The 24958-nt window shown below is 41.6% G+C and overlaps 1 protein-coding gene across 1 annotated transcript in view; it reads right to left on the bottom strand.

Moving 5' to 3' along the window:
- USP35 (ubiquitin specific peptidase 35) overlaps nucleotides 1-24958 on the bottom strand; it is an 81862-nt gene that overhangs the window by 23006 nt on the left and 33898 nt on the right. The window contains exons 8-9 of the mRNA XM_043993206.1: nucleotides 20228-20357; nucleotides 1904-2005 (exon numbers count right to left, since the gene is read on the bottom strand). Coding sequence (XP_043849141.1) covers nucleotides 1904-2005; nucleotides 20228-20357 — 232 coding nt within the window. The remainder of the gene's footprint in view (nucleotides 1-1903; nucleotides 2006-20227; nucleotides 20358-24958) is intronic.

Raw genomic sequence — 24958 nt, 5'->3', positions numbered from 1 at the left:
AAGACTCTAGAACACAGAATGTTAGAACATAAAATGTCAGAGACAGAAGGGACCTTATAAGGTACATAGAACGTCGAAGCTAGTAGAAACTTTAAAATTTAGAATGTTGAGCTGAAAGGGAATGTTAGAACATGGAATATTAGAACTTTTGTTCTAAGGGCCCTCCCAGCTCTGACATTCTGTGTTCTAAGGGCTCTCCCAGCTCTGACATTCTGTGTTCTAAGGGCCCTTCCTGCTCTGACATTCTGTGTTCTAAGGGCTCTCCCAGCTCTGACATTCTGTGTTCTAAGGGCCCTTCCTGCTCTGACATTCTGTGTTCTAAGGGCCCTCCCAGCTCTGACATTCTGTGTACTAAGGTCCTTTCTAGCTCTAAATCATGCTTTTCCTCTACCTATGGGCTCTGTAGTTATTATCACATTATTTTATTTGAAAACTTATTATTTTACTTGAAAACTCGTTATTTTACTTGAAAAATAGGTAAAACCCCTCTCATTTCCTGCAAAGCTCTCCCTCTAAGTGGATGAAGAAACACTCATTTCAAGAACTAGAAAAACTTTTAAAATATGAGTCTTTCTGGACTTCTCTCCCCCTCCCCCCTACTTTTTCAGGATCATTCTACTGTTGAGGGCTTGAGCTCCCCCTGCTGGCCTAATGTAGACCATGCCACAAATTCCCTCAAATCTGACTCACCATTACTAGAGTCCACAGGGATCAGCTTCCTGTCCAAAAAAATCCTGGAGACTCTAATTGGTAGGTTGGGGGATGACCCTTTCTTGGGGCTATGTCCCTTGCTTGACCCAGTGCTAATTTCTCAGGTCTCCAAATTCAACAGGCATTTGTCAAATGCCTAACATACACCAGACCCTGTTCATACACCGAAGGCTGAGGGATGCAGGTGGGGGAGAGGGGAGCGATACACACAGCTGAACACAGCCCTCAGCCTTAAGGGACAAAAGGGCTAAGAAGCCAATGTTTCATGTCCTGGAGATAGGAGGGGATGGGATTAAGGGAAAAGAGAGGTTGGCCTCAGTGTAGAGAGGGGTCTTCTTATCTTTAAGATGATAGATGATGAGGAAATGGTTTAAAGGAAGCTTGTTATCTTCCCAAGTTCACACCTCTACATAATAAATATTTGTTCAACTGAAGGGGAAAAAAAGTGAAGGAAAACTCTCCTTCCGATGCCCTTCTATCCCACCCACTGCCAGGGGGGGTGAAGACAGGCTAGGTAAGATGGGCACAAGAAATTGGAGTAGTCACCCTTGCACTAGCTAGCTCACAGGGGTGTTTGTAAAGAGGGGACAGGGATAGGGAAAGAGAGTGGAAGGAGAGGGAGCTGTTATTATGAAGAACATGAAGATAGGTTTCCAATGTCCTAGCCATTCCATTTGCTGCCACCTTAACCCTTATCTTCATCCCAGAATGCCGGGCACCAAGAGAAAAATGGTATGAGTTAATAGACCCCATTCACTGCTGACACAGGGGACAGGACTCAGGGACTAGCGACAACAAAAACAGCAGCAACAGCTAGCATTTATATTGTGTTTTAAGGTTTCCAAAGTGCTTTACAAAAATCATTTCGTTTGATCCTCACAACAACCCTAGGAAGGTATGTGCTATTATTATCCCCATTTTACAGATGAGGAAACTGAGGCAGAGAGAGGTTAAGTGACTTGCCCAGGGTCGGACAACTAAATAAGTGTCTAAGGCTGGATTTGAACTAAGGTCTTCCTGACTCCAGGTCCTGTGCTCTATGGCCAATAGGAAGAGGTTTGGACATCCAAACGCAGCCCCAGCCTCTTCTCTTGGGAACCCATTCTACCCTTTTCCCCATTCTCCAATCCCATCCATACCTGCAAAAAAGGGACGTCCCAGATGTGCAGTCTGGCTTGCACAAACTCCTTACCAGGTGGAAGGCTTCATGGGAGTGCTGGAAACTCAGAAGCATATACTTGAGAACCGACAGCGCAGCCTCCCTCACAATGGGGTAGAGCAGTTTGGAGAAAACCTAAAGAACATAGAATACTAGGCTGTTAGAAATGGAAGGGGCCTTGGAACGGGGAGTGTTAGGAATCTAAACACAGAACATTAGAGGTGGATGGGCTCTTAGCACACGAAATGTTAGAACACTGGCTTAAAATGTCAGAGCTAGAAGGGACCTTAGAGCAAAGAATGTTAGAACACTGAACAGAGAATGGTGGAAGAAATTATGGCAGATGGATGGATGGAATACTACTGTGCAGTAAGAAATGATGAAGGCAATGGTTTCAGAAAAACCTGAGAAGACTTATATGAACTGATGCAGATTAAAGTGAGCAACAGCACCAGTAAAACAATCTACATAATAGCAACAACACGCTAAGGACAAACCACTGTGAGAGAGGTAAGAACTTTGATCAATGCGATGATCGACCACAATTCCAGAGAAGGGATGATGAAGCATGCTACCCACCTCCTGAAAGAGAGGTGACAGATTCAGGGTGCAGAATGACAGAGCTTTGGATGTGACCAAGGCAGAAATATGTTTTGCTTGACTAAGCATATTTGTTACAAAGGTTTTGGCTTTTTTTTTTTAATAGGGAAGGGAGGTAAGGTAAGAGGGAGGAAAAAAAGATTTCTGTTAACTGAAAAAATAAAATATTTTTAAAAATTCGAGTTGTAAAGGGCCTCAGAACATAGAACACTGAACAGAGAACCGCAAAGTCTAACCAAAATATTTCATATTATTTTACATTTTTCTTTTTTAAAAATCCCAAACTTTAACAAACACCAAATAAAAATGAGCATTTCTATACACACAGTAGGACAGAAAAAGAGGATTATACAAGGCTTATTAGATAACAGCTTGCTTTTGTTTTTAAGCATATAATAAATTCAACATGTTATTTTTAAAACCGTCCTCAAAATTTCTCATTTTAAAGATGAAGAAACTTCACAAAGCAGAAGAGATTTCAGAACACAGAACGTTAAATATGGAAGACAATTTGACAACATGCTTGAGAATGTCAGAATCTTAAGGAACCGTAAAATGTAACACTATTAGAGCCAAGACTTTAAGAATATAGATTTTTTACATGGGAAAACACCTTGGCAATTCAGTACAATTCTCCTTATTTCCCACATAAGGAATCCGAGGCCCAGGGAAAGGAAATTATTTGCTCAGGGTCACCCTGCAGGTAGAAGTTCAAAGGTGAGGATGCTGGCCTCCTGACTCCAGTACATTGCTCCTGCTTCTAGATCCTGCTGTGGGCAAGGACTGATCTTGTCTCTCTGAGAGCTTCCTGGCCCAGGTGTGAAGAAGAGGAATAAAGCTCAGCCTCACCTAAACTGCCTCCTACCTCACACCAATCCAGGAAACCCTGCCACCTCGGACACCCTGGAAGACACCAGATGTCCTCAGGATGGTGGAGAGTCAATTTAGGATGGAACAACTCTACCCAGTGGTACACTGGAACAAGAGACCTAGGGTTCTTACCCTAGGTCTGTCACCAGTTTGATGCATGACCTGGGCAAATCAGTGGACCTCTCTGGGCCTCAGTTTCCTATTTTGTATAATGAATAACAATACCCATTCTCAACAGACCTCACAGGAAGAGTGACAAAGATCAAAAAGATCAACAAAATATTTGTTAAGTGTTTCAAAAAGTAGAAATTTCTAAAAAGATAGAGGCTCTTGTTTTTATTATTAATGTCATTATCATCAACTAAAAAACAGAAGACTGGACACCAGGTGATGAATTTCTTTTGGTCACAGCATCTCACGAAGGTCTTCTGCTAAGGCACGGAGAGGCGAGGAGCTGCATCGGCGAAGGGAGAACTCACAATGATCAAGTCAGGGATCCTTGAAGTCTCAAAGCATCTACACAAGGACCCAAGACTCTGATACATCATACGTTCTTAATCAAGTGGGGATGGAACTTGGGGAAGTTCTTGACTCTTTACCGTCCATAGTTTGACCCAACCCGACATTTCCATGATGCTTTACATGAATCCTCCGCTGCAGTCAGATAGTCTTCCTCTTTGTTCCCACACAAGCCAAGGCTATGCCAGGCTCCCGGCCTTTATTTACCCCCTGCCTAGAATATCCTTACCTGTCATTCAAGGTCTAGTTCATGTCCCACCCCACCTCTCCATGAGGTCTTCCCTAACTGACCCAGGCTCGCTCTCTCTCTCTCTCTCTCTCTCTCTCTCTCTCTCTCTCTCTCTCTCTCTCACTGTTGTCTTCTATAACATGGTCTGTGCCAAACAGTTTGGCCTCTGTACTGTTTCCTGTTTTACAAATCTTCATGTCAACTCTTTCCCTTATACATATAATCAAGATAACTCAAATTCCAGTAGCAATCAATCAACAAGAATTTACCAAGCATCTACTATATATATCGGGCATAAATGCCAGCCACTGGGGAGACAGGTACAGAGAAGGAACCAATCCCTCCTCACAAGGAGTTCACATTCTAATGAAGAACATAATAAGCATATATAAAAGATAAACAGAGTAAATAAATCCACATAGGTACCACGGAGTTAAATAAAAGGGAGTGTGGGAGGGAGGGCGCTGGCAGATAGGGATGGGGAAGAGGTCAGGAAAAGCTTCACGCAGAAGATGGTACCTGAATTTACAACTTAAAGGAAGAGAGGGCCTCTAGAAGGCAGAGAAGGAGTATGTGCCAAGCATAGGGGCATGCCAGGGCTTACAAAGCACTTTCCTCACAACCCTGCTGTGTGTAGCAGCTAGGATGGGCATTATTATTATTTTTTTGTTTGTTTTTTTCTTTTGTTTCAGGGTTGGGCAATGAGGGTTAAGTAGCTTGCCCAAGGTCACACAGCTAGTAAGTGTCAAGTGTCTGAGGCCGGATTTGAACTCAGGTACTCCTGACTCCAGGGCTGGTGCTCTATCCACTGTGCCACCTAGCTGTCCCTGGATGGGCATTATTATTATTATTATTCCTACTTTACAGATGAGAAAATTAAGGCTCAGACAGGCTAACTAACTTAGCTAAAGGGCCAGACCCAGGATTTAACCTTAGGTGCCCTGACTTCAGATCCAACATGCTTTCTATGGCATAGCCCAAGGGTAGCTAGGTGGCACCCTGGATGGGCTGCTGGGTCTGGGGTCAGGAAATCCTGAACTGAAATCCCTAACTCACACTCTTAGTAGCTGTGTCATCACAGACAAGTCATTTAACCTGTTGGCCTCACTTTCCTCATCCTCATAATAAGGGTGCCTGCTTCTGAAGGTTGTTGTGAGGACCAATATAGAAAGCACTTTGCAAACCTTAAAGTGCTATATAAATGCTAGCTATTAAGCCATCATTTGCTATTATTAAGTAGGTACTTAGAACTGATTTTCTGTTTCCTTACTCCATTTTAGGTATGGAAGAATTTTGCCCTGATTTTCTTCAGCTGGATTTTATTCAGTGAACTATCCAATTATTACCAGACTAAAGATGGGAGGAGGTCCAGCTCATAGTCCTGAAAGGGGGTGCAGGCCTCTCCCCTGTATTGGAATTGCTTGAAGGGAGTGGTGAAAAAAAGAAAGAGACAGAATCTCCCTCCATCATGACTGACTGTGCTGTTTGTTTTAGAAAAAGAGGCAGTGATCCAGGTGAGACCTCTCTTAGACAGAATCATTTCGGGCAACTTTCCCTGGGTGGTTCCTTTCCTCCTGGGCTATGTGTTTCTGGAGAAGACTTGTAGCCATGCTCCAAGCTGCCTGAGGTCTGGGCTGACAGAATATAGAAGGAGAAGAGTTTGGCCCCTGGTGAGTCCACAGTAAGTCACAATATCAAGCCCCTAACAAAACCTACTGAGCCCTTCTCTCTCTTAAGTACCTGGGTCAGAAGTTGAAGCCCAGGTCTTGGGATGCTGACGCTAAGCAATAGAAGTGAAACCCTTCACAGGAGTCCATATGAAATTCCCTCTGGTGTCAGACCAGTGGTTTCAGCATCTCAGGATATGGGCCACTGAGGGAATGTTTGGAGAAGGCACAACCCGGATGGAGAACCAGCAAAAGAGACTGAGAAGGAGTGGTAAGACAGGTAGAAGAACCAGGAGTGAGAGAGTGAGTGAGTGAGTGAGGAGGAGAAGAAGGAGGAGGAGAAGATAACTATAATGACCTAGTGGACAGAATATCTAGAAGAAGGTGACCGACACAGTGAAAGGCTAAGAGGCCATGAAAGAATAAGGCTTGAGAAATCATTGGTAACATTGAAGAGAGCAACTTTCATTGCACAATGAGGCTGGAAGCCAGACTGCAAAGAGTTAATTAAGTGAGTGTCCTCACTCTACTTCTTAGCAACTTCTGTTGCTACTAGTTCTGCCTTCTGGAAACACCCTCTCTGACACAAGAACCCCCTCAGAGACCTCTCAGTGTTTTGAGTAAGGAAACAAAAACAACATAAAACCCCAGACCCTTCACTCTGCCCATGCCCCCACCTCTACTACTACTTTTTTTTTTTAGTGAGGCAATTGGGGTTAAGTGACTTGCCCAGGGTCACACAGCTAGTAAGTGTTAAGTGTCTGAGGCCAGGTTTGAACTCAGGTCCTCCTGACTCCAGGACCAGTGCTCTATCCACTGTGCCACCTAGCTGCCCCTCTACTACTTCTTAGCAGAAGTATTAGCCACAGAAGAGATCCCGGGCAGCAAAGTCCTGCTCTTTTCAGTGATACTCTGAACTTATCTGTCTCTGTCACATACTCTTCACTGATGCCAAATGAGAGTCCTCTACACTCATGCCTGAGGACCAGGACAAGTCTTCCAGGGACTCTACCTAGATTCCTTCTAGGACTGACAGACAACAAATCCCTGTCCTTAAAATACAGAACTAAACCATAAACTGTCTTGGAACCATATCATTAACAAAGACCAAACTGCTGCCCATAACAGCCACAATGATCCATAAAAACCTAAGAACTAAGTTGTTGTGGGGTTTTTTTGGTGAGGCAATTGGGGTTAAGTGACTTGCCCAGGGTCACACAGCTAGTAAGTGTCAAGTGTCTAAAGCCAGATTTGAACTCAGGTCCTCCTAAATCTAGGGCCGGTGCTCTATCCACTGCGCCACCTAGCTGCCCCAAAAACTAAGTTTTTAATAGATATTGCCATAGCAAATACTCATCATTTCCAAGCTACATGAAATGAAAAGCTTCCAAAATATAGAGACCTAGTACAGGAGATCAAAATCACTGGAGAACAGGATGAGGTGCACATCATCCCTGTTGTCTGCTGTTTTCAGTGAGCCTATAGAGGATGAGCTTATATCCTAATGCTTTTATTCAACTAAAGTCATTTTATCTACCTGTGCAACATTAAGTATAAAAGTAACAGCAAGATGATAAATAATAAACAACAAATAATAATCTCTTATCCCAGAACTGTTTCTATCTGAACCCCATTAAAAGATGAGAACAAAATGATGATAATAAAAAGTCATTTTACCCACTTGTGCTATTGTCCATAAAACACTAAATATAAATATAAATAGCAGAATAATTACTTCTCTCAGGACCATTTCTATCTGAACTCCATCAAAAAAGATGGGACGTGGGGGTGGCTAGGTGGTGCAGTAGATTAAGCACTGGCCCTAGACTCAGGAGGACCCAAGTTAAAATCTGGCCTCAGACACTTGACACTTACTAGCTGTGTGACCCTGGACAAGTGACTTAACCCTCATTGCCCTGGAAAAAAAAGATGGGAACGATGAGAAAATAGTAATGAGAAGAATAGTAAAGACTGATTACAGGTGGAATACCATGGGATTTGTCAAACATGAAAAACAAAGGGGTTTACCTGAAGATGGAGCCCATGAAACAGCTTAGATCAAGAATGGAATCAAAAGGCCATCCATGGGCAACATCCTAATGAACTTGGCCAACAACATGTAGACAAAGAAACATGGAATACAGGGTCATGTGGATTGTTTATGGAAACTGAGGTACTTATGATGGCAATTCAAGACCAACTGGGGTGCTGCCACTAAAACTTATAGAAGGGTTATCTTTATGGAACCCAGACTTAATGATCAATGCACATGATACAAAGACATGGTGGAAGCAATGCAGCACATCACTGCAGAGTGAAAAAAATTTAGCACCTACTGAATACCTAGCAAAACATTCACTGGTACTTAGAATTTTATATCAGAAGCTCAATGTCTTTGATGGAGTGACAGACAAGAAATGCCTATACTAGAAACAAAGGCCTCAAAAGATCCTGGAGAACTCATCTGACAAAATGAACCAGAACTGGACCATCATCATGAACTGAACTTTTGCCCCACAATTACCTAGATATAACCTTGGTCCATACAAGCTCAGGAACTTAAGGAAAACATGTTTAATAGTTATTGCCCTGCCAAATAATCATAATCTCCGAGGGACATGGAATGAAAAGTTGTCAAAGGAGATCAAAATCATATGGGAATATAATTATCATCTCTGATGTCCTGTCTGCTCTTGGAGTTGTACCAAAGGAAATTTCAATGAATCTATAGGGGATCACTTTCCAGCCTAATACTTTTATCTGACTAAAAAAAGCAGTTATTTTATCTACTTCATAGAATATTTAATCTTTTTTTAAAAAATCACAGCAGGATGTGACTTGTCCAAGCCCTGTTTCTATCTGAGCTCTGTCAAAAAAGATGAGAAGAATAAATGAGAAGTAATAATAATGATAACTTCTCGGGGCAGCTAGATGGCACAGTGGATAGAGCACTGGCCCTGGAGTCAGGAGTACCTGAGTTCAAATCCAGCCTCAGACACTTAACACTTACTAGCTGTGTGACCCTGGGCAAGTCACTTAACCCCAACTGCCTCACTAAAAAAAACAAAAAACAAAAAAAAACAAACAAAAAAAAATAATGATAACTTCAAATCTGTGCCATTCTAGGGACTGGTATTGTATGTGTGTTGGAGGTGGGGGGGGGGGGAAATGGTGTTTTAGCAAAGTAAAGGACTGTTAGCCAGAGTGATTCTCACAATTACAGAGCCAAAGAATGTCAGATCAGGGTCCTGAGACCACTCTGGTAGCTATAAAGGCCTGATAAGAACTCTGAAACACTGGTCAACTGGATTAGAAGAAGATAAAGTGGGTACAGAGTTCTTGGCTCACCCCACTCCAAACTCTTATGATGACCAGATTGACACAGAGGATGAAGGAATAAGTGGCATTCCTTGTGTTCTGCTTTTACAAGAAGGTAAGATATAGCAGAACAAATCAAGGATCCCAGTACCCCAGAAATGCCTCCATGCTGAGGCTAGTGATGACTAAAGTAAGCAAGCCATAAGTGTGCATGAAAGGTTGAAGTCATGAATACTCTCATTAAGCACCAATATTATGTCATCATAAAACTGAAAACAAACCTTACCAGTCCTAGGCAAGGACTTCATTCTGCTTTTTGTCCATGTTATCCTCAGCTCCAAGTCACACAACAATGAGCTATAGACCAATGCAGGGCAATCATAAGAAATAGCTTCATTCCCAAACTCAGATAGGATGAAGTAAGAAGAGAAGGTAAAGAGGGGGTTCCCTATAGGGGGGGAAAGCTGAATAACCTGAAGGGTTTTTTTGCCTTTTGGAGGGGGCAGGGCAATGAGGGTTAAGTGACTTGCCCCAAGGTCACATAGCTAGTAAGTATCAAGTGTCTGAGGCTGGATTTGAACTCAGGTCCTCCTGAATCCAAGACCAGTGCTTTATCCACTGTGCCACCTAGCTGCCCCCTACCTGAAGGTATTTTTAAAAGTCTATATTTAATACTAACTCAAGGATTGCTACTCAAAAACAAAAAGGATGGCCAAAGAAATGCTGATGTCTCTAATGGATTTGAAAGGGAGATGGGAATACTCAGAATGGAATTCTGTAAAAACCCCTTTTGAGTTCAATGACATAAACTCAATGAATACAAAACCCATACAAGAGAAAAGGTGGAGTTATAATGAGCAATCACATCACTGTAGGAAAGTAAAAGTGGTCCCTCTGTAAAACTAGAAAGCTTGTCAAGGCCAAATATAAGAAATACCCATTGCTTCAACTGTTTTGCAGTAGTGCATGAATTAATCACTAACTAAGCAGTTAACCAGCTTTCTTTCAGGCATGAACATGATCCCAGCTTTCTCTACTAGAATAGGTGAGAACGCCAGTGCCCCCTTCAAATTAATTTCAAGGTACTATGCTAAGCGCTGGGGATACAGAAGTGCAAAAGCAATCTCTGCGTACACTCTAGTGGGGAGAGAACACAAAAAACTTGGTACATATTGGACATGTACACACTGTATTGTTTTTAAGTGTTTATACAAGAAAACGCCTTATCAAGAGTTTCCCCATTTTAAAAGACAAAGATAAAACAGCAGTCATAATGATAGTATAATAACTGTAATCAATTTACCACCTACAAAATTCCTAGAAAGACACAATCAGGTGCCCATAATTACACACTAGAAGCTTGCTGTCTTTCATTAGCTGGTAGATGACAAATACACAAACTACAAATACAAACCCCCAAATATTTTTGAGAATTCAACAAGTAAACTATACTGGAATTGGAATATTATTATGGAGAGAAACGTCACCCACATTGCCTGAACATCACATTGAACTATAAAAACTTAACAACACTTTTAATAACTTTTATCATATATTCATAATCTCCAAACTATATGGGGTAAAAAGGTTTCAAAATATAGAGACCTTGCAGAAAACATTAAAACCATGGGAGCTGGATGAAACACATAACATCCCCATCATCCTGTCTGCTATTAGAGCTGATATTTTCAATGAGCCTTCAGAAGATGAGCTTATATCCTAATGCTTTTATTCAATTAAAAAACAACCCAGCTCATTTGATCCATTTGTGCAACAACCTGAAGAACATTAAATATTAAAGAATAACCACAGGATATAAAAGAATAACCACTTGTCCCTGGACCATGTTTATCTGAACTCCATGAAAAAGATGAAATAATAATAATAATTCACATTTGTTGAATATTTTAAAGTACATAAGGTACTTTCCTTACAATGATAATTCTATAACTATGGTACTTCAGAACTGGAAGGAACCTCAGAGGTCATGTAGTCCAACCCAAACCTGAAAAGAAATTCCAATATCACTGACAAGTGATTATCCAGTCTTTGTTCTTTTTGTTTTTGTTTTTGTTTTTTTTAGTGAGGCAATTGGGGTTAAGTGATTTGCCCAGAGTCACACAGCTAGTAAGTGTTAAGTGTCTGAGGCCGGATTTGAACTCAGGTACTCCTGACTCCAGGGCCGGTGCTTTATCCACTGCACCACCTAGCCGCCCGCAGTCTTTGTTCTAAGACTTTCAGTGACAATAAACCAGAGGGTCCTAAGGTGGACCATTTTACTTCTTGGATGGTTCAAATTGCTAGGAAAGTTTCCTTCACATCAAACCTAATTTGTCTCTTTGTGATGTCCATCCATCTGCCTTCTGAGGCCAAGCGGAATAAGGCTCACCCCTTTCTCACAAGTAAGGGCTGGATTGAATAACCTTCAAAGTCCCTTCCAACTCTCAACCTTGACCTATCTCCATGAACTCTTTTCTCCCTTGTACATGAAACCTTTCCTGCTTCTCATGACTGCTGGTGCTGTCCTCCCAAACTAACCTTGTGTTCAACTACTTGGTTATTTATTTGTATTTCACTCTCTATTTATTCTGTATGTGCTTAAATATGGACATGTCTCCCTCATTAGAATGTAAGTTACTTGTGAATAAAGATGGCCTCTTTCTTTGTGTTTGTAGCTCTGATGTCTAGCACAGATGATTAATAAATGCTAGCTGACTGACTGATTGGATAAACATTCTTCGAAACTCATTCTCTCACTTATGATGAAAAATGCTATCCATCTCCAGAGAAAGGACCAATGGAGGCTGAATGCAGATTGAAGCATTCTTTTTCTTTTTTTTTTTGTCTTTGTTTTCTTTCACAACATGACTTACATGGAAATATGTTTTGCATGGCTACACATGGATAACCTATGTCAAATTGCTTGCCTTCTCAATGAGGAGGGAGGGAAGGGATGGAGAGAATCTGGAGCTCAAAATTTTTTTAAAATGTTAAAATTGTCTTTTCATGTAGTTGGGGGAAAATAAAACATTAAAAAAAAATTTTAAAGAAATGTAAAAGAACTGATCTTCTCTCTCCTTCTTCCCCTCCCCCAGCCACTGACCATGAGAAATGATTATTATTTTTAGAGAATCTAAATCAGTAGGAGACAGCCCATCCAGTCAGGAGCAGAGCAAGATATACCAAAAGCAAAAAAAATAGTGTCTCCTGAGAAAAGAAATCACATCTCTGTTCTTCCTATCTCCTGCTTGGAAGGCAATAAGCCTTGGGACTAATGCTCTGAGGGAGCCAAAGGAGAAGAGTTTATCTCCCACTCCACATTGGTATATCCCTGAGCATATGGCATCTCTGTTTCTTTTAGGTTTATTCTTTTCTTATCTGGGACAAATAAATATCCTTACATGGGGCTGCCTAGGTCAGGGCTTCTTAAACTTTTTCCACTCACTATGCCTTTTTGCTTGAAAATTTTTTATGCAATCCTGGGTATATAGGTATATAAAAAAGGTATACATAACCTTTTACTCTTGCCAAATTTTTTGTGACCCCCACATTCAGTTACTCAACCCCATATTGGGTCACAACCCACAGTTTAAGAAGCTTTGGCCCAGGTGATCTGGTGAGTTTGAGAAATCGAAAGTCCCATGAGTGGTCCACAGGTGACCAGTCGGTAGCAGTGACTTCCAGACTAGTAGTGGCTGATAACAGAAGAAGCACCATTTGATATGGAAATGATAGTGACTTGTGGCAGCAAGGAAGTGTCACGTGTAGACCCATCAGAAGCCCCAATCTTCAGAGCCTAGCAGAGACACATCTAGAGAGATAAGAACTCTACAAAGGAAGGAGAGGACTCCCAGGAAGCAGGATCAGTGCCTCATGGCCATCCCTAGGAAGCTGGTAAATGCAGAAGAAGAGTGTGTCTCCCGTTTTTGTACTAATTGTGCTTACTATATCTGCTTAGTAAATACCTTCTGTAAATACTAATGAAATGTTAATCAGTGAATGCTCTTGAGTGTTAGAAGTGTCAGTTTCTCACCGTTTTCTTTGTTTGGTTGTGGTTTTTTTTGGTGAGGCAATTGGGGTTAAGTGACTTGCCCACACAGCTAGTAAGTGTCAAGAGTCTGAGGCCAGATTTGAACTCAGGTCCTCCTGAATCCAGGCCCAGTGCTCTATCCACTGCACCATCTAGCTGTCCCTTCTCAATGTTACTCATGGATCCCTGAGAAGAGTAGTTGTCAACAGACCCTCTTGAGATACCAAACCTTTTTGTCCAGTGAGGTAGCCACCCCTTCCAGCTTGGTGTAATCTGCAAATTTCAGAAGGATGCAATCTATGCTTTTATCCAAGTCACCAATAAAGATGTGAAATAGCACCAGGTCTGGTTGAGATCCCTGGGTTATTTATTCCCTTCCTTCAAAGTCCAGTTCAAATGTCACTCTTCCATGAAGGGAGTGAGTGAGCACAAACTCACACAGCCCACTGTACCTAGCCAATTCCAGAGCAGGTCATGTTATACCTCCCATCCAATCATCCACTGTAGTTATCTTCTTTCCCCTCTGCTTTGCTGCAATATGTCTACCCTACTGGTATCCCACTAGCTCTGGGAACATGCCCAGAAGGGGCATGTCAATTACTGTTCCAATGGCTCCACTCACTGTGATTTCCCAGACTGGACCTTTCCTTGACATTACTTCCCTATATCTGTTATTTCCCCCATTAGAATATAAGCTCCTTGAGGACAGGATGTCTCACTCTGGAACTTAGCACAGTGCCAGGCACATAGCAAATATTTAATAAACATTTTTCCTTCATCCATTCTCTTCCCTCCTCATCCCAGGTAAAAGTGGTCTTTCTCCTTAGATTTCTCATAGCATTCTACCTGGACCCTTTCTTTACTCAGCTCTTACTCTCTCTCATATCAGTTATTTGTTTTTGTTTTGTTTTGTTTTTGTTTTTGTTTTTGGTGAGGCAGTTGGGGTTAAGTGACTTGCCCAGGGTCACACAGCTAGTAAGTGTCAAATTTCTGAGGCCGGATTTGAACTCAGGTCCTGACTCCAGGGCCAGTGCTCTATCCACTATGCCACCTAGCTGCCCCTCATATCAGTTATTTGTATACATCTTTCCTTCCATTAGAATGTAAGGGTTTTGTTTTTTTTTAAACAGAGCTCAAGTCTTAGTTATCTTTTTCTCTCTAACACAAAACATAGGGTTTAGCAGATAGTAGGTGTTTAATAAATGCTTGTTAAATTGAGTCATTTTCCACCTGAAATTATCTCCAATTTATTCCATATATCTCTTGTTTGTATATAGTTGTGTGCACATTCCTCTCATTAGATTATAAGCTCCTTAAGGTCAGGGACTGCTTTTGCCTTTCTTTGTCTCCCCAGTGCATGGCAAAGTGCCTGGAACACAGTAAGTGCTTGTTAAATCCTTCTTGACTTCTGATTTGTTTATCAACAAATTTTGTAGAAGTTTATTACTATAGAATATATATACCATTTGTATTTTGTTTTATGTGTGTCTATTTACAAATTTTTATATGCTCTAAATTTCTTATCTTTTGGATTGTTTATGAGCCCTTTAATATTAATTCAATACTTCAAGGATACATTCATGTGAGGAAATCTCATGAACTGGGGGTAGGGAGGGAAACAGTAGAGAGAATTTGGATAATGATAAGAGAAAAAATAGGACCTCTACTACTGTGGTCAATATACTATAATATACCAACTGGAATCGATAAGGAATTCAGAAAACAGATTACAAATCTCATACAGAATCATGATGTAGTAATGATTCAACTTCCTGAATATTTACTGGAGTACTCACTCTGCCAAATGAAGAAAAACTAACAAATTCTTGAATTGCCTGAATGAGCATTTCATTCTCAAAAAGGTAGAGGCCCTGATGATGATAAATAACACTGTTGTAGTAGAAATGACAGATATCTCAGGAGGAAGTGACTACTCAATTTTAGAATTCATGAAAGAGTCTGGAAAACAAGGTACAGTCTCCCTCTATAACATTTTAAAGAATTTGTTATTGCTCAGTTGTTTCAGTCATATCAAACTCTTCATGACTACATTTGGAGTTTACTTCTGTGGTTATTTTGCTTTGTTTTCATCTTTGTTTTCGTTCATTTTTTGGCAGGGCAAAGAGGGTTAAGTGACTTGCCCAGGGACACACAGCTAGTAAGTGTCAAGTATCTGAGGCTGGATTTTAACTCAGGTCCTGAATCCAGGACCGGTGCTTTATCCACTACGCCACCTAGCTGCCCCTACATTTGTAGTTTTCTAAGCAAAAATACTAGGAGTGGTTTGCCATTTCCTTCTCCAGTTCACTATACAGATGAGGATACTGAGGCAAGCAGGGTTAAATGACTTCCCCAGGGTCACATAGCTAGGAAGTGTCTGAGGCTGGATTTGAACTCAGGTTCTGACACCAGGCCTAGCACCCTATGTACTAAGCCACATAGTTGTCCCATATAATGAATAGGTGAGACAAAATAACTCTTGCATAGGATAGTCAGCCCATGAAGGGTGGGGAATTCTCAATAATAAAATTCCAAAGGCAGGAAAAGAAATTATTCCAAAGAGGAAGAAAAAAAGAGGAGTTATTAAAGAGACTAGCATCGATGCATAGGAAATGAATTCATTGGCCAGTTTAGCTTTTTTAAAAGATGTGTATGGAAAATGAAAGCAAGGGCTATGAACAGGAGATGACTACAAAGTAGTGGCAAGGTATTATAAGATTAACATCCGAGGCACCAGAACTCAGAATAAGCCAAACTTTGAGAAGAATGCTAAAGACAAAAGACGGCTTGGGTAAATATTTTGAGAACAAGACGATGATCAAGGAGAGGCTGGGACCATCATTGTTCAAGGTGGATGGGAATTTTACTATGGATGGACAGAGAATTAGCAGAGCTATTCAATTCTCATTATGGCTTTATTTTCTCTGCCCAGAAATGACCTGACTGGAAAAGACAGAACAAAAAAGATTAATGGTGAGTCAAATCCAGGATGGTATTCAAGAGAACAGGTTCAGACAACCTATATCCCAGGATACTGAAGGAACAGGCAGGTGCGGTTGTTGGGTTGCTGCTGGTGATCTTTGAAAAGTCTTGGAAATGGGTCAAGTGCCATGAGACCACAGAGAGGCAAACGCCATCCCCATGTTCAAAAAGAGTGAAGAGCATGGAGTTTTAAAACCATAGACTGATGAGCCTGCTGTCATTTCCTAGCAAAATTCCATCAAGGATTATTAAAGGAAAGTTGTGTGGGATTATTTAGGAAGAGGAGGAAGAATCTCAAAGAGATTCTTTATCAAAAATAGGTCATGTCAGACCAATATCATTTCCTTTTTTTGATGGGGTTACTATACTGTTTGATTGGGGGATGCCACAGACATAATAAGCTTGGCATATAGCAAAGTGTCTCATTCTATTCCTATAGATAAGACATAGCGACATGGGCAAAAAAAGAGCATATCTAGGTCGGTTTGAATGACTTTTACCTAAAGAATAGTAGCCAATAAGTTGGTATCAATTTGAGGGAAAACCAATGAAGCCACTAAGGAATCTGTTCTTGGTCCTCTGTTGCTCCATATTTTTATCAATGCCTTATAGAAGGTATAGATGGACCACCTATCAAGTTTACAAAAGGCAGGAAACTAAAAGGTACAGCTAACTTTTGGGTGACAGGATCAGGGCACAGAAATATTTCAACAGTCTAGAAAGATAAGATCTAATAATATTTAATAAGCTAGAATGTAATAAAAAGATGTATGGATGATAGGTAGATGACAGCCAGATAACAGATAGGTAAGCTGATAGATAGATAGGTAGATGGTAGATATATGATAGATGGGTGACAGATAGGTAGATTGATAGATAGGTAGAGAATAGATAGCTAGATAAATGATAGATAATAGATACATAGATAAGATGACAGATAGAATATCTGTAGGCTTATGATTTCATTGGTGTAGGGAACTCCTGGTATGGTGACTAGCTCAAACAATATGGATTAGCAATTTGTCTATAATTTATAGTCTTGGGAAGCTGACTGGAGCATAAAGAAGATAAACCACTTTATGATCACACAGACAATATACATCAGAGGTGATGGTTAATCACGATAAATAAAAGGTGTTTTGAGGTTTAAAAAAATCCAACTGCACCATATAACTGACTAGTGTCCATGGTTTACAAAATACTTTACATAAATTGTCTAATTTTGTCTTCTCAGTAACTCTATGAAGTGTTATTACTTCATATTTTAACAATAGGCATTGTTATCCCCATTTTACAGATGAGGAAAAACTAAGGCAATGTGACTTGCCCATGGCCTTGAAGTTAAGGGTCAGGAACAGTATTTCAAAGGAGGTTTCTCCTGACTCCAGCTCCAGGGACTCTCCCACTAAGCTATACTGCCTCTAAAATACAAAATGGCAAAAATTTGACAAGACAACAGCTGTTCTGTAAAAGATCTTCAACTTAATATGAGTCACAATGGCGGTCAAAAAGCGCTAAGACAATATTAGTTCACATTAAGAGAAGCAGTGTTCAGAAGGAATCTTCCTCTGCTGGGAAAAATGGGCAGATGTTGTAGAGAGGAAGACTTAGGCTTGATATATGGAAATATCCTAACTGCCTGACAATTAGAGGTTTCCAAAAGGTGAATGAATGGATGTGAGGCCATACCCCATCACTAGAAGGCTTGAAGTAGAGGCTGGAGGACCACTGGTTAGGGGATTCTTACATGGATGAGGGTTGGATTTGATACCCTCTGAAGTTTCTTTAATCTCACTTCTTGATTATTATTTTCTTGGTGTTGCCACTACTCCCATCTTAGTGATGATGCCAAACCTTTTATTTTTTCATGAATTGCTATGATCAAAACCCTTCATCCTCTGGTGTCACACTTAGCCAAGTCAGCCTTTGGACAACAGACATAGGTAGTAGCAGGGTGCCAAAGTCTTTCTACCTTAGGAGAATCTAGGTAGACCTTGTACAGTATGGCGTTGGGGACTGTGGTCAACTCCATCCCATGATAAAGTAAAAATGAAGACTCATTGACAGAACATGGGGCATTCATGAATATGAATCCTTGCTTATATGTTGTAACATGCATGAAACTGATCTAAGTGATAGCCTAGACAGAAATAAGAGACAGAGGCTAAGTCTAGCAGTGGGGGCAAGGGGAGGCACATAACCTAGGATGCCACATGTAAGTAGCTGTTTTGAACCTGTTGCTAATTGCTATCTAACCAGTTCTTAATTGTTAAGCTTGAGATCCCCATGGCCCTGTGTAGTATTAGATAAAGTCTACTCTGGCCATCACTCCTAAGAATGCTTCCCTTATCTACCCAAACTTAAAGAACTCTCTTTTCTCAGTTTTCACAGTAATGAGTACACCTCCTAACTCATATTGGAGCTAACTAACCAGGTTCATGTCTATACCCTTACTATCTTACCACTATATACTTCCTACCCAACTAAATTGTAAGCTCCTTGAAGGGAGAGAGAGAGAGAGAGAGAGAGAGAGAGAGAGAGGATAGATTGACAGAAAAGAGAGAAAGAAAAAAGAGAGACAGGAACCAGAAAAAGAAAGAAATGAAAGAAAGGAAGGAAGGAAGGAAAGAAAAAGAAAGACAGAAAGGAGGAAAGGAAGGAAGGAGGAAAGAAAGGAGAAAAGAAAGAAAGGAGAAAAGAAAGAAAAAGAGGGAGAGGAAAGAGAAAGAGAGGATGAAGAGAAAAAAAGAAGAAAAAGGAAGAAAGAGAGCACAAGCATTTATTAAGCATTTGCTGTGTTAGGCACTGTGCTGAGTTGGAGATACAAAAACAAGCAAACAAGACAGTCCTTACCCTTGAGGAGTTTACACTCTAATGGAAGAAGACAACAATGGGGAGCTGGAAAACTGGAGGACAGGTAGTAGTGAAGAGAGGGAACAAGGCTGCTGCTGATGAGGAGGTGAAGAAATCTGGAGAGTAAGGGGTGGAGTCAGCAGGGAAGTAAGCATGGCCCGGTCACCTCATGAAATGGTGGACTCACCAATCAGAAGAGAGGGCGGCAGGGTGGAGGCATCCCCAGGGTGAGAAGGCTGCTGGCAGGGAGGTGGAAAAGTCCGGAGAGTGAGGAGTGGACTTGATCTGACTAGCCTCCACCTCCCCTGCAGTGCCAAAGGTGCCCCTGTGCACACAGCTGTGTAATGGAGAGCTCACAGACTCAAAGGCTATTAGAACAGGATGGAACCTTAGAATATAGACTGTTAGAACACAGAATGTCAGAACTGGAAGAGAGCATAGAACAAAGAATGTTAGAGCTGGGACAGACCTTCCTTTGTACTTCATCTCTCTCGTATTATAGTTACTTGAGTCCATATCTTTCCCATTAGATTTTAAGTTCTTTTAGAATAGGACCTGTGCCATATTTATCTTTGTACACCCAATACTGAGCAAAGAGTTTTGTATAAATCTAATATAGGATGTTAGAACCTGAAGGGATCTTAGACTATAGAATGTTAGAACATTGAACGCACAGTGTTAGAGCTGGAAGGGGCCTTAGGTCATAGAATCTTAGAGCTGGGAGGGAGCTTAGAACACAGAATGTCAGAGCTGGGGGGGGGCCTTGGAATATGGAATGTCAGAGCTGGGAGGGAGCTTAGAACATAGAATGTCTGAGCTGGGAGACCTTAGAACACAGAATATCAGAACTGGGAGAGAACTTAGAACACATAATGTCAGATCTGGGAAGGAGCTTAGAACACAGAATGTCAGAACTGGGAGGGCCCTTAGAACAAAGAACTTCAGAGCTAGGAGGGACTTTAGAACATAGAATATCAGAACTGGGAGGAACCTTAGATCGTGGAGTATGAGAACTGTAAGGGAGTTTAGAGACCATTTGGCCCAACCTCCTCATTTCAAAGATGAGAACAAGGAGACCCAGGGAGATGATTTGCCCCAAATCATATGTTGAGTTAGGGGCCTCTCTCCTGACTCCCAGCCCAGTATTCTTATCACTAAATCACACAATTCCCCACTATGGAACCTGTCAACCCCACATCCGTCTCTGCCAATGGTTCTAGTTTTCCCAGGCCCCGTGTGGTGGGATCTTTGCCCCAGGTCCTAAGAGGGAGTCTGGAATGGGTGCTGACCTTCTCTATTTTGGAGAGAGAGACTTCAATCAAAATGCTGAACTTCTTAACAGCTGCTAGGCCCTTTAGCAACGTGATGATCCATTTGTCTATGTTTTTCCCCAGGGGCCAAGATACCCAGTCGATCATCCTAAAAGAGTTAGGAGAGTTTAAATTAAAAGGAAAGAAAAAAAGGCACAAGTCAGTGGTCAGGTAGTGTCTAGGTAGCCATATACTTTGTCTACGGTTAGTTCCAATTCCATGGCCAGCCCAAGAGGTTAAAAGGTCATTGGTCTAGGTTGACCCCCTATGTCCTCTCCTGCATCCAGGCCAATTCATCCACTCCCTCTGTCACCTCCCCCAAACCCCAAAATCCAGAGTCCAGGCCCACTGACGAGGTCACCCCACTAGTTGTCAACTCCTCACCATGCCAGGTCCCAATCTTCCAGGTCACTGCCCTGAGAGAGGCTTGGTCATCCCAATACATGCTCTTAGCCCCCAGGAAACCAGTTCTGCAGCATGATATAGTAGAGAGAGCATGAGACTCAATGCCAAAGGCTGGGGTTAGAATCCTGGTTCCAGCATTGACTTAGCTAGGGGATCTTGGGCAAATCAACTAACCACTCTGAGCCCTAGTTTCCTCAGCTGTAAAGTGGGCATAATAATACTCACTAAAAGAGGTGATAGGAAGGCAGTGCTTTGTAAACTAAGTAAATGTGCACCATTGGGGGTCATTACAGACAGTATCGATCTTGTGGCACCTTACAGCTGCATCTTTCCCTGATTCCCCCAAACAGAAGGGAGTTCTCCTCCCTTCAGTTTCACATAGTACTATATACTCATTTATATCATTCTCTCCTAGCACCCAGCAGTGCTCTGCATACAGAAGACACTTAATAATGTTTAGTCTGCCTTCAGTGTTCCCTATCTGTGTCCATGTCTTCTCTCCCATACTGGGTTGTGAGCTGCTTGAAGGCACGGTTTAGTGTCTAGATCACCTGTGTACCTCCTGTGTTGTCATGCACCAGAAAATACTAGATTAGGAGTGAGAAGACCTGACCTCTAGTCTTGGCTCAGCCATTAACTCACTGTGCAGCCTTGGGCAAGCTGCTTCCCTTCTCTGGGCATCAGTTTCTTCTTGTGTAAATTGTGGGAGGTTGGACTGGTAGATTTTTAAAAAATAAAATTGTATTAACATTGTTTGTTTTCACGCCAACTTTGTATCCCATTGTATCCCTTCTCCCACCCTTCCCAGAGAGCCATCCCTTATGATTAAGAATAAAAGAGAGGGAAAGAAAAAGTTCAGCAACACGAACTGACACATCAAAAATGTCTCATGTTATAGGCAGTATTCCATGCCCCTGGCTCCTGACCTCTGCAAAGGGGGAGGGGGGGGAGGAGAGAGGGTGGAAGTGCCTTCTTACAGCTCTTTTCTGGAGCTAAGCTTTGTCATTTACAAAGTAGCAGCAACTTTGTTTTGTTGCTGTTCTGTCATTTATATAGTCATTTTATATATTGTTTTCCTGACTCGGTTTATTTTCTTTTCCATTGGATCATGAGCTAGTTGGCATTTTTTTTTTTTTGGTAAGGCAATTGGGGTTAAGTGACTTGCCCAGGGTCACACAGCTTTAAATGTCTGAGGCCGGATTTGAACTCACATCCTCCTGAATCCAGGGCCAGTACTTTATCCACTGCGCCACCTAGCTGCCCATAAATACAGTGCCTTTTTGTTTTGTTTTGTTTTGGTTTTGTGGGGCAATGGAGGTTAAGTGACTTGCCCAGGGTCACACAGCTAGTAAGTGTTAAGTGTCTGAGGTCAGATTTGAACTCTGGTACTCCTGAATCCAGGGCTGGTGCTTTATCCACTGTGCCATCTAGCTGTCCATAAATACAGTGCCTTTTTGTTTTGTTTTGTTTTGGTTTTGTGGGGCAATGGGGGTTAAGTGACTTGCCCAGGGTCACACAGCTAGTAAGTGTTAAGTGTCTGAGGTCAGATTTGAACTCTCATACTCCTGAATCCAGGGCTGGTGCTTTATCCACTGTGCCATCTAGCTGCCCCCAGCTAATTGACATTTAAGGTCGCCTCTGGTCCATAATTCTATAACCCAATTATTTCAGCACAGGGTTTAGCACATAGGAGTTCAAATGTATATAAGATGCATCAGTTGTTAGAGATGAAAGAGAGATTAAAGATCATCTAGTTAAGGGATTCTTAATCTGGGACTCATGACCTAGGGTTTAAATTTTTTTCATATAAATATATTTATTTAAAGAGATTAAAATATAAAAACTTTAAAATATATTTAAAGTTAAATATTTTATATATTTCAATATGGTTGGTTTTCTTTGTAATCCTAAGTGTTTTATATTATGAATTTAAGAAAATGATTCTGAGAAGGGGTCCAGAGCTGAGGCCCAGAGAGGGGAAGGGATCAATCTAATGCCAACAGGCAAAGTTAGGGCTGGAACCCAGGGTTCCTGTCTCCCAATCCAGAATGTTTTCCTTTATATCACATATTCTGCCTTTTTTTTCCTGGCTGAACAAATAAAATATTTGTGGACTCATGGACTGACAGTATAAGAAATCATTTTGATTCTTTTTCTCCTCAGGCAGAACACAGGCTCCCTGTGGGTATAGATGATTTGTCTTATTTGACTGTGCAATGCAGTTGTTCAAGAGTGCCTGACCAGTGGGCCTTCTGGAGAGTCAGTGTAGGGCCTGGAAAAAGTACTGGATTTAGAGTCAAGGGGTCTGGCTTCAAATCTTGGCTCTGCTACTTAACCACTGTGTGACCATTAGGCAAACCGTTTAACCTCCCTGGCCTCAGTTTCCTCATCTGAAAAATGTGGGGACCAGACCTGATGACCACTGAGATCCCTTTCAACTCTAAATCTATTATCCTAAGGAGCTGCCTCTAGCCATAGTGAATATCTCAATGAAGGAGGTATTTGAGCAAAGGCCAGAAGACCATCTCTCTAGAAGACATTCCTGCCCAAGGTAAGAGGTGGGACTAGAGGGTCTCTAGGTTCTTTTCAGCTATGAAATTCTATTATTTTAAAATTCTAAGTTTCCAGGATTCCATGTATGACTTTGTATTTCCCTTTGTACATTTTTATACAATTATACACAGTATTTTTTTATTTTTAAATATACAATTGTGCACAGTATTTCCTGGATAGAATGTGAGCCCCTGGAGAGCGGGTTTATTTCGTTTTGGTCTATTCATCTCCAGCGCCTATCATGATGCTTGGCCCATAGTAGGTGCTCAGTAAATACTTATTGACTGTCTATACCTCGAAGATTCTATGAGTACGCATCTAAGATGCCACAATTGTTGTAAAGTTCTTAAGTATAACAACTCACATTTCTATGGCGCTTCAAGGTCTGCAAAGTCTTTTGTTGTTGTTGTTGTTGTTGCTGTTTTTCTAAGATTCTCTAAGTTTATAAGATTCTAAGAGTCTACAAGTCTGTTTCTAATGGACAATAAATAAGTTTCTGATGTCATACAAGTTTATGATTCTAGGATACTAAGATTCTGTGCTTCCAAGATTCTACACCTAGGCAGCAAACAGGACCTCACCTCCCTCTGTCCTCATCTGCTTCTTCTTTCTCTTGGTACCCAAAGGCCCTTAACAGGGTTCATTTCTGCTAGCCAAAGGCAGACAGGGCCACAAAGGGATAGCACCCCAAGGCAGCCTCAGATTCTAGCACTGAATCACTGCTCATCATCTTTCCTCCCATGCCTACTTCCCCCTTCTCTCTATTTCTTTCTCTCATCTCTGGGGGGTAGTCTGGTTTCTATTTGAACCCCTGCCAGTAGCTTTTAATGCATTTTCTCAAACTTTGCATCTCAGTCCTAATTACTTTTCTGGGGGAATAGAAGGGAAGGGGGGGGAGATCACTTTATTTCCCCAAAGGCCTAAGGAATCTGCTCATTTCCCCCCTCTCTGTCTGGCATCCAGAAGAAGACAAGCTGCTGAGCTGGGGCTTCTATTTTTAGCCCTGCCAGCTCTCAGATGAAATTCAGGATGGAACCATGCATGGTCAACCCTTTGAGCCCCCTTAGGGGAATGAAGACCCAGCATCAGCCCATCAGCCCTTGTAGGTTAGACACAGGTTCTTCCATTCTCCCTGGGGAGGTCCTCATCCCTACTCAGGCTCCAGCATGGGGGACGAGTGGGGAGGAAGAGAGGACAAATTTTAGGAAGGACACTGATAATCACATTCTGGGAAGAATGACCAGGATGGGGAGAGGCGGTGACCGTGCTACCTCAGTTCTAGTCCTATGGGATGTTTTGTTTTTGTTTTTTTGCTTTTTTTGCAGGGCAATGAGGGTTAAGTGACTTGCCCAGGGTCACACAACTATTAAGTGTCAAATGTCTGAGGCCAGATTTGAACTCAGGTCCTCTTGAATCCAGGGTTAGTGCTTTATCCACTGCGCCATCTAGCTGCCCCCCTAGTCCTATGGGATGTTAAGGCTAAAGAAGAGAAGGTGTGAGAGAGGGGCATATCAGGATCTAGAGGGCTGCTATGTGGAGCAGACTTATTTCTGCTTGGCTTCTTGGGGGAGGGGGGCAGAGCTCTTAGACTATAAGCTCTGTGAAGGCAAAGACCACATCTAAGCTAAACTTTTAATCTTCCCCAGTGCAGCTGAACTATGAAAGCAAGAGGGCAGCAATTCTTGCAACCAACCCTACCAAAGACATCTACCTCTCACTCTAGGGTTACTTGTAACCAGGTTATAAAAGCAA

The sequence above is a fragment of the Dromiciops gliroides genome, chromosome 3 (genome assembly GCF_019393635.1).
Source record: "Dromiciops gliroides isolate mDroGli1 chromosome 3, mDroGli1.pri, whole genome shotgun sequence".
NCBI lineage: Eukaryota > Metazoa > Chordata > Mammalia > Microbiotheria > Microbiotheriidae > Dromiciops > Dromiciops gliroides.
Note: the sequence above shows the minus strand (reverse complement) of the source record. Positions and strands in the feature narration are given on the sequence as shown.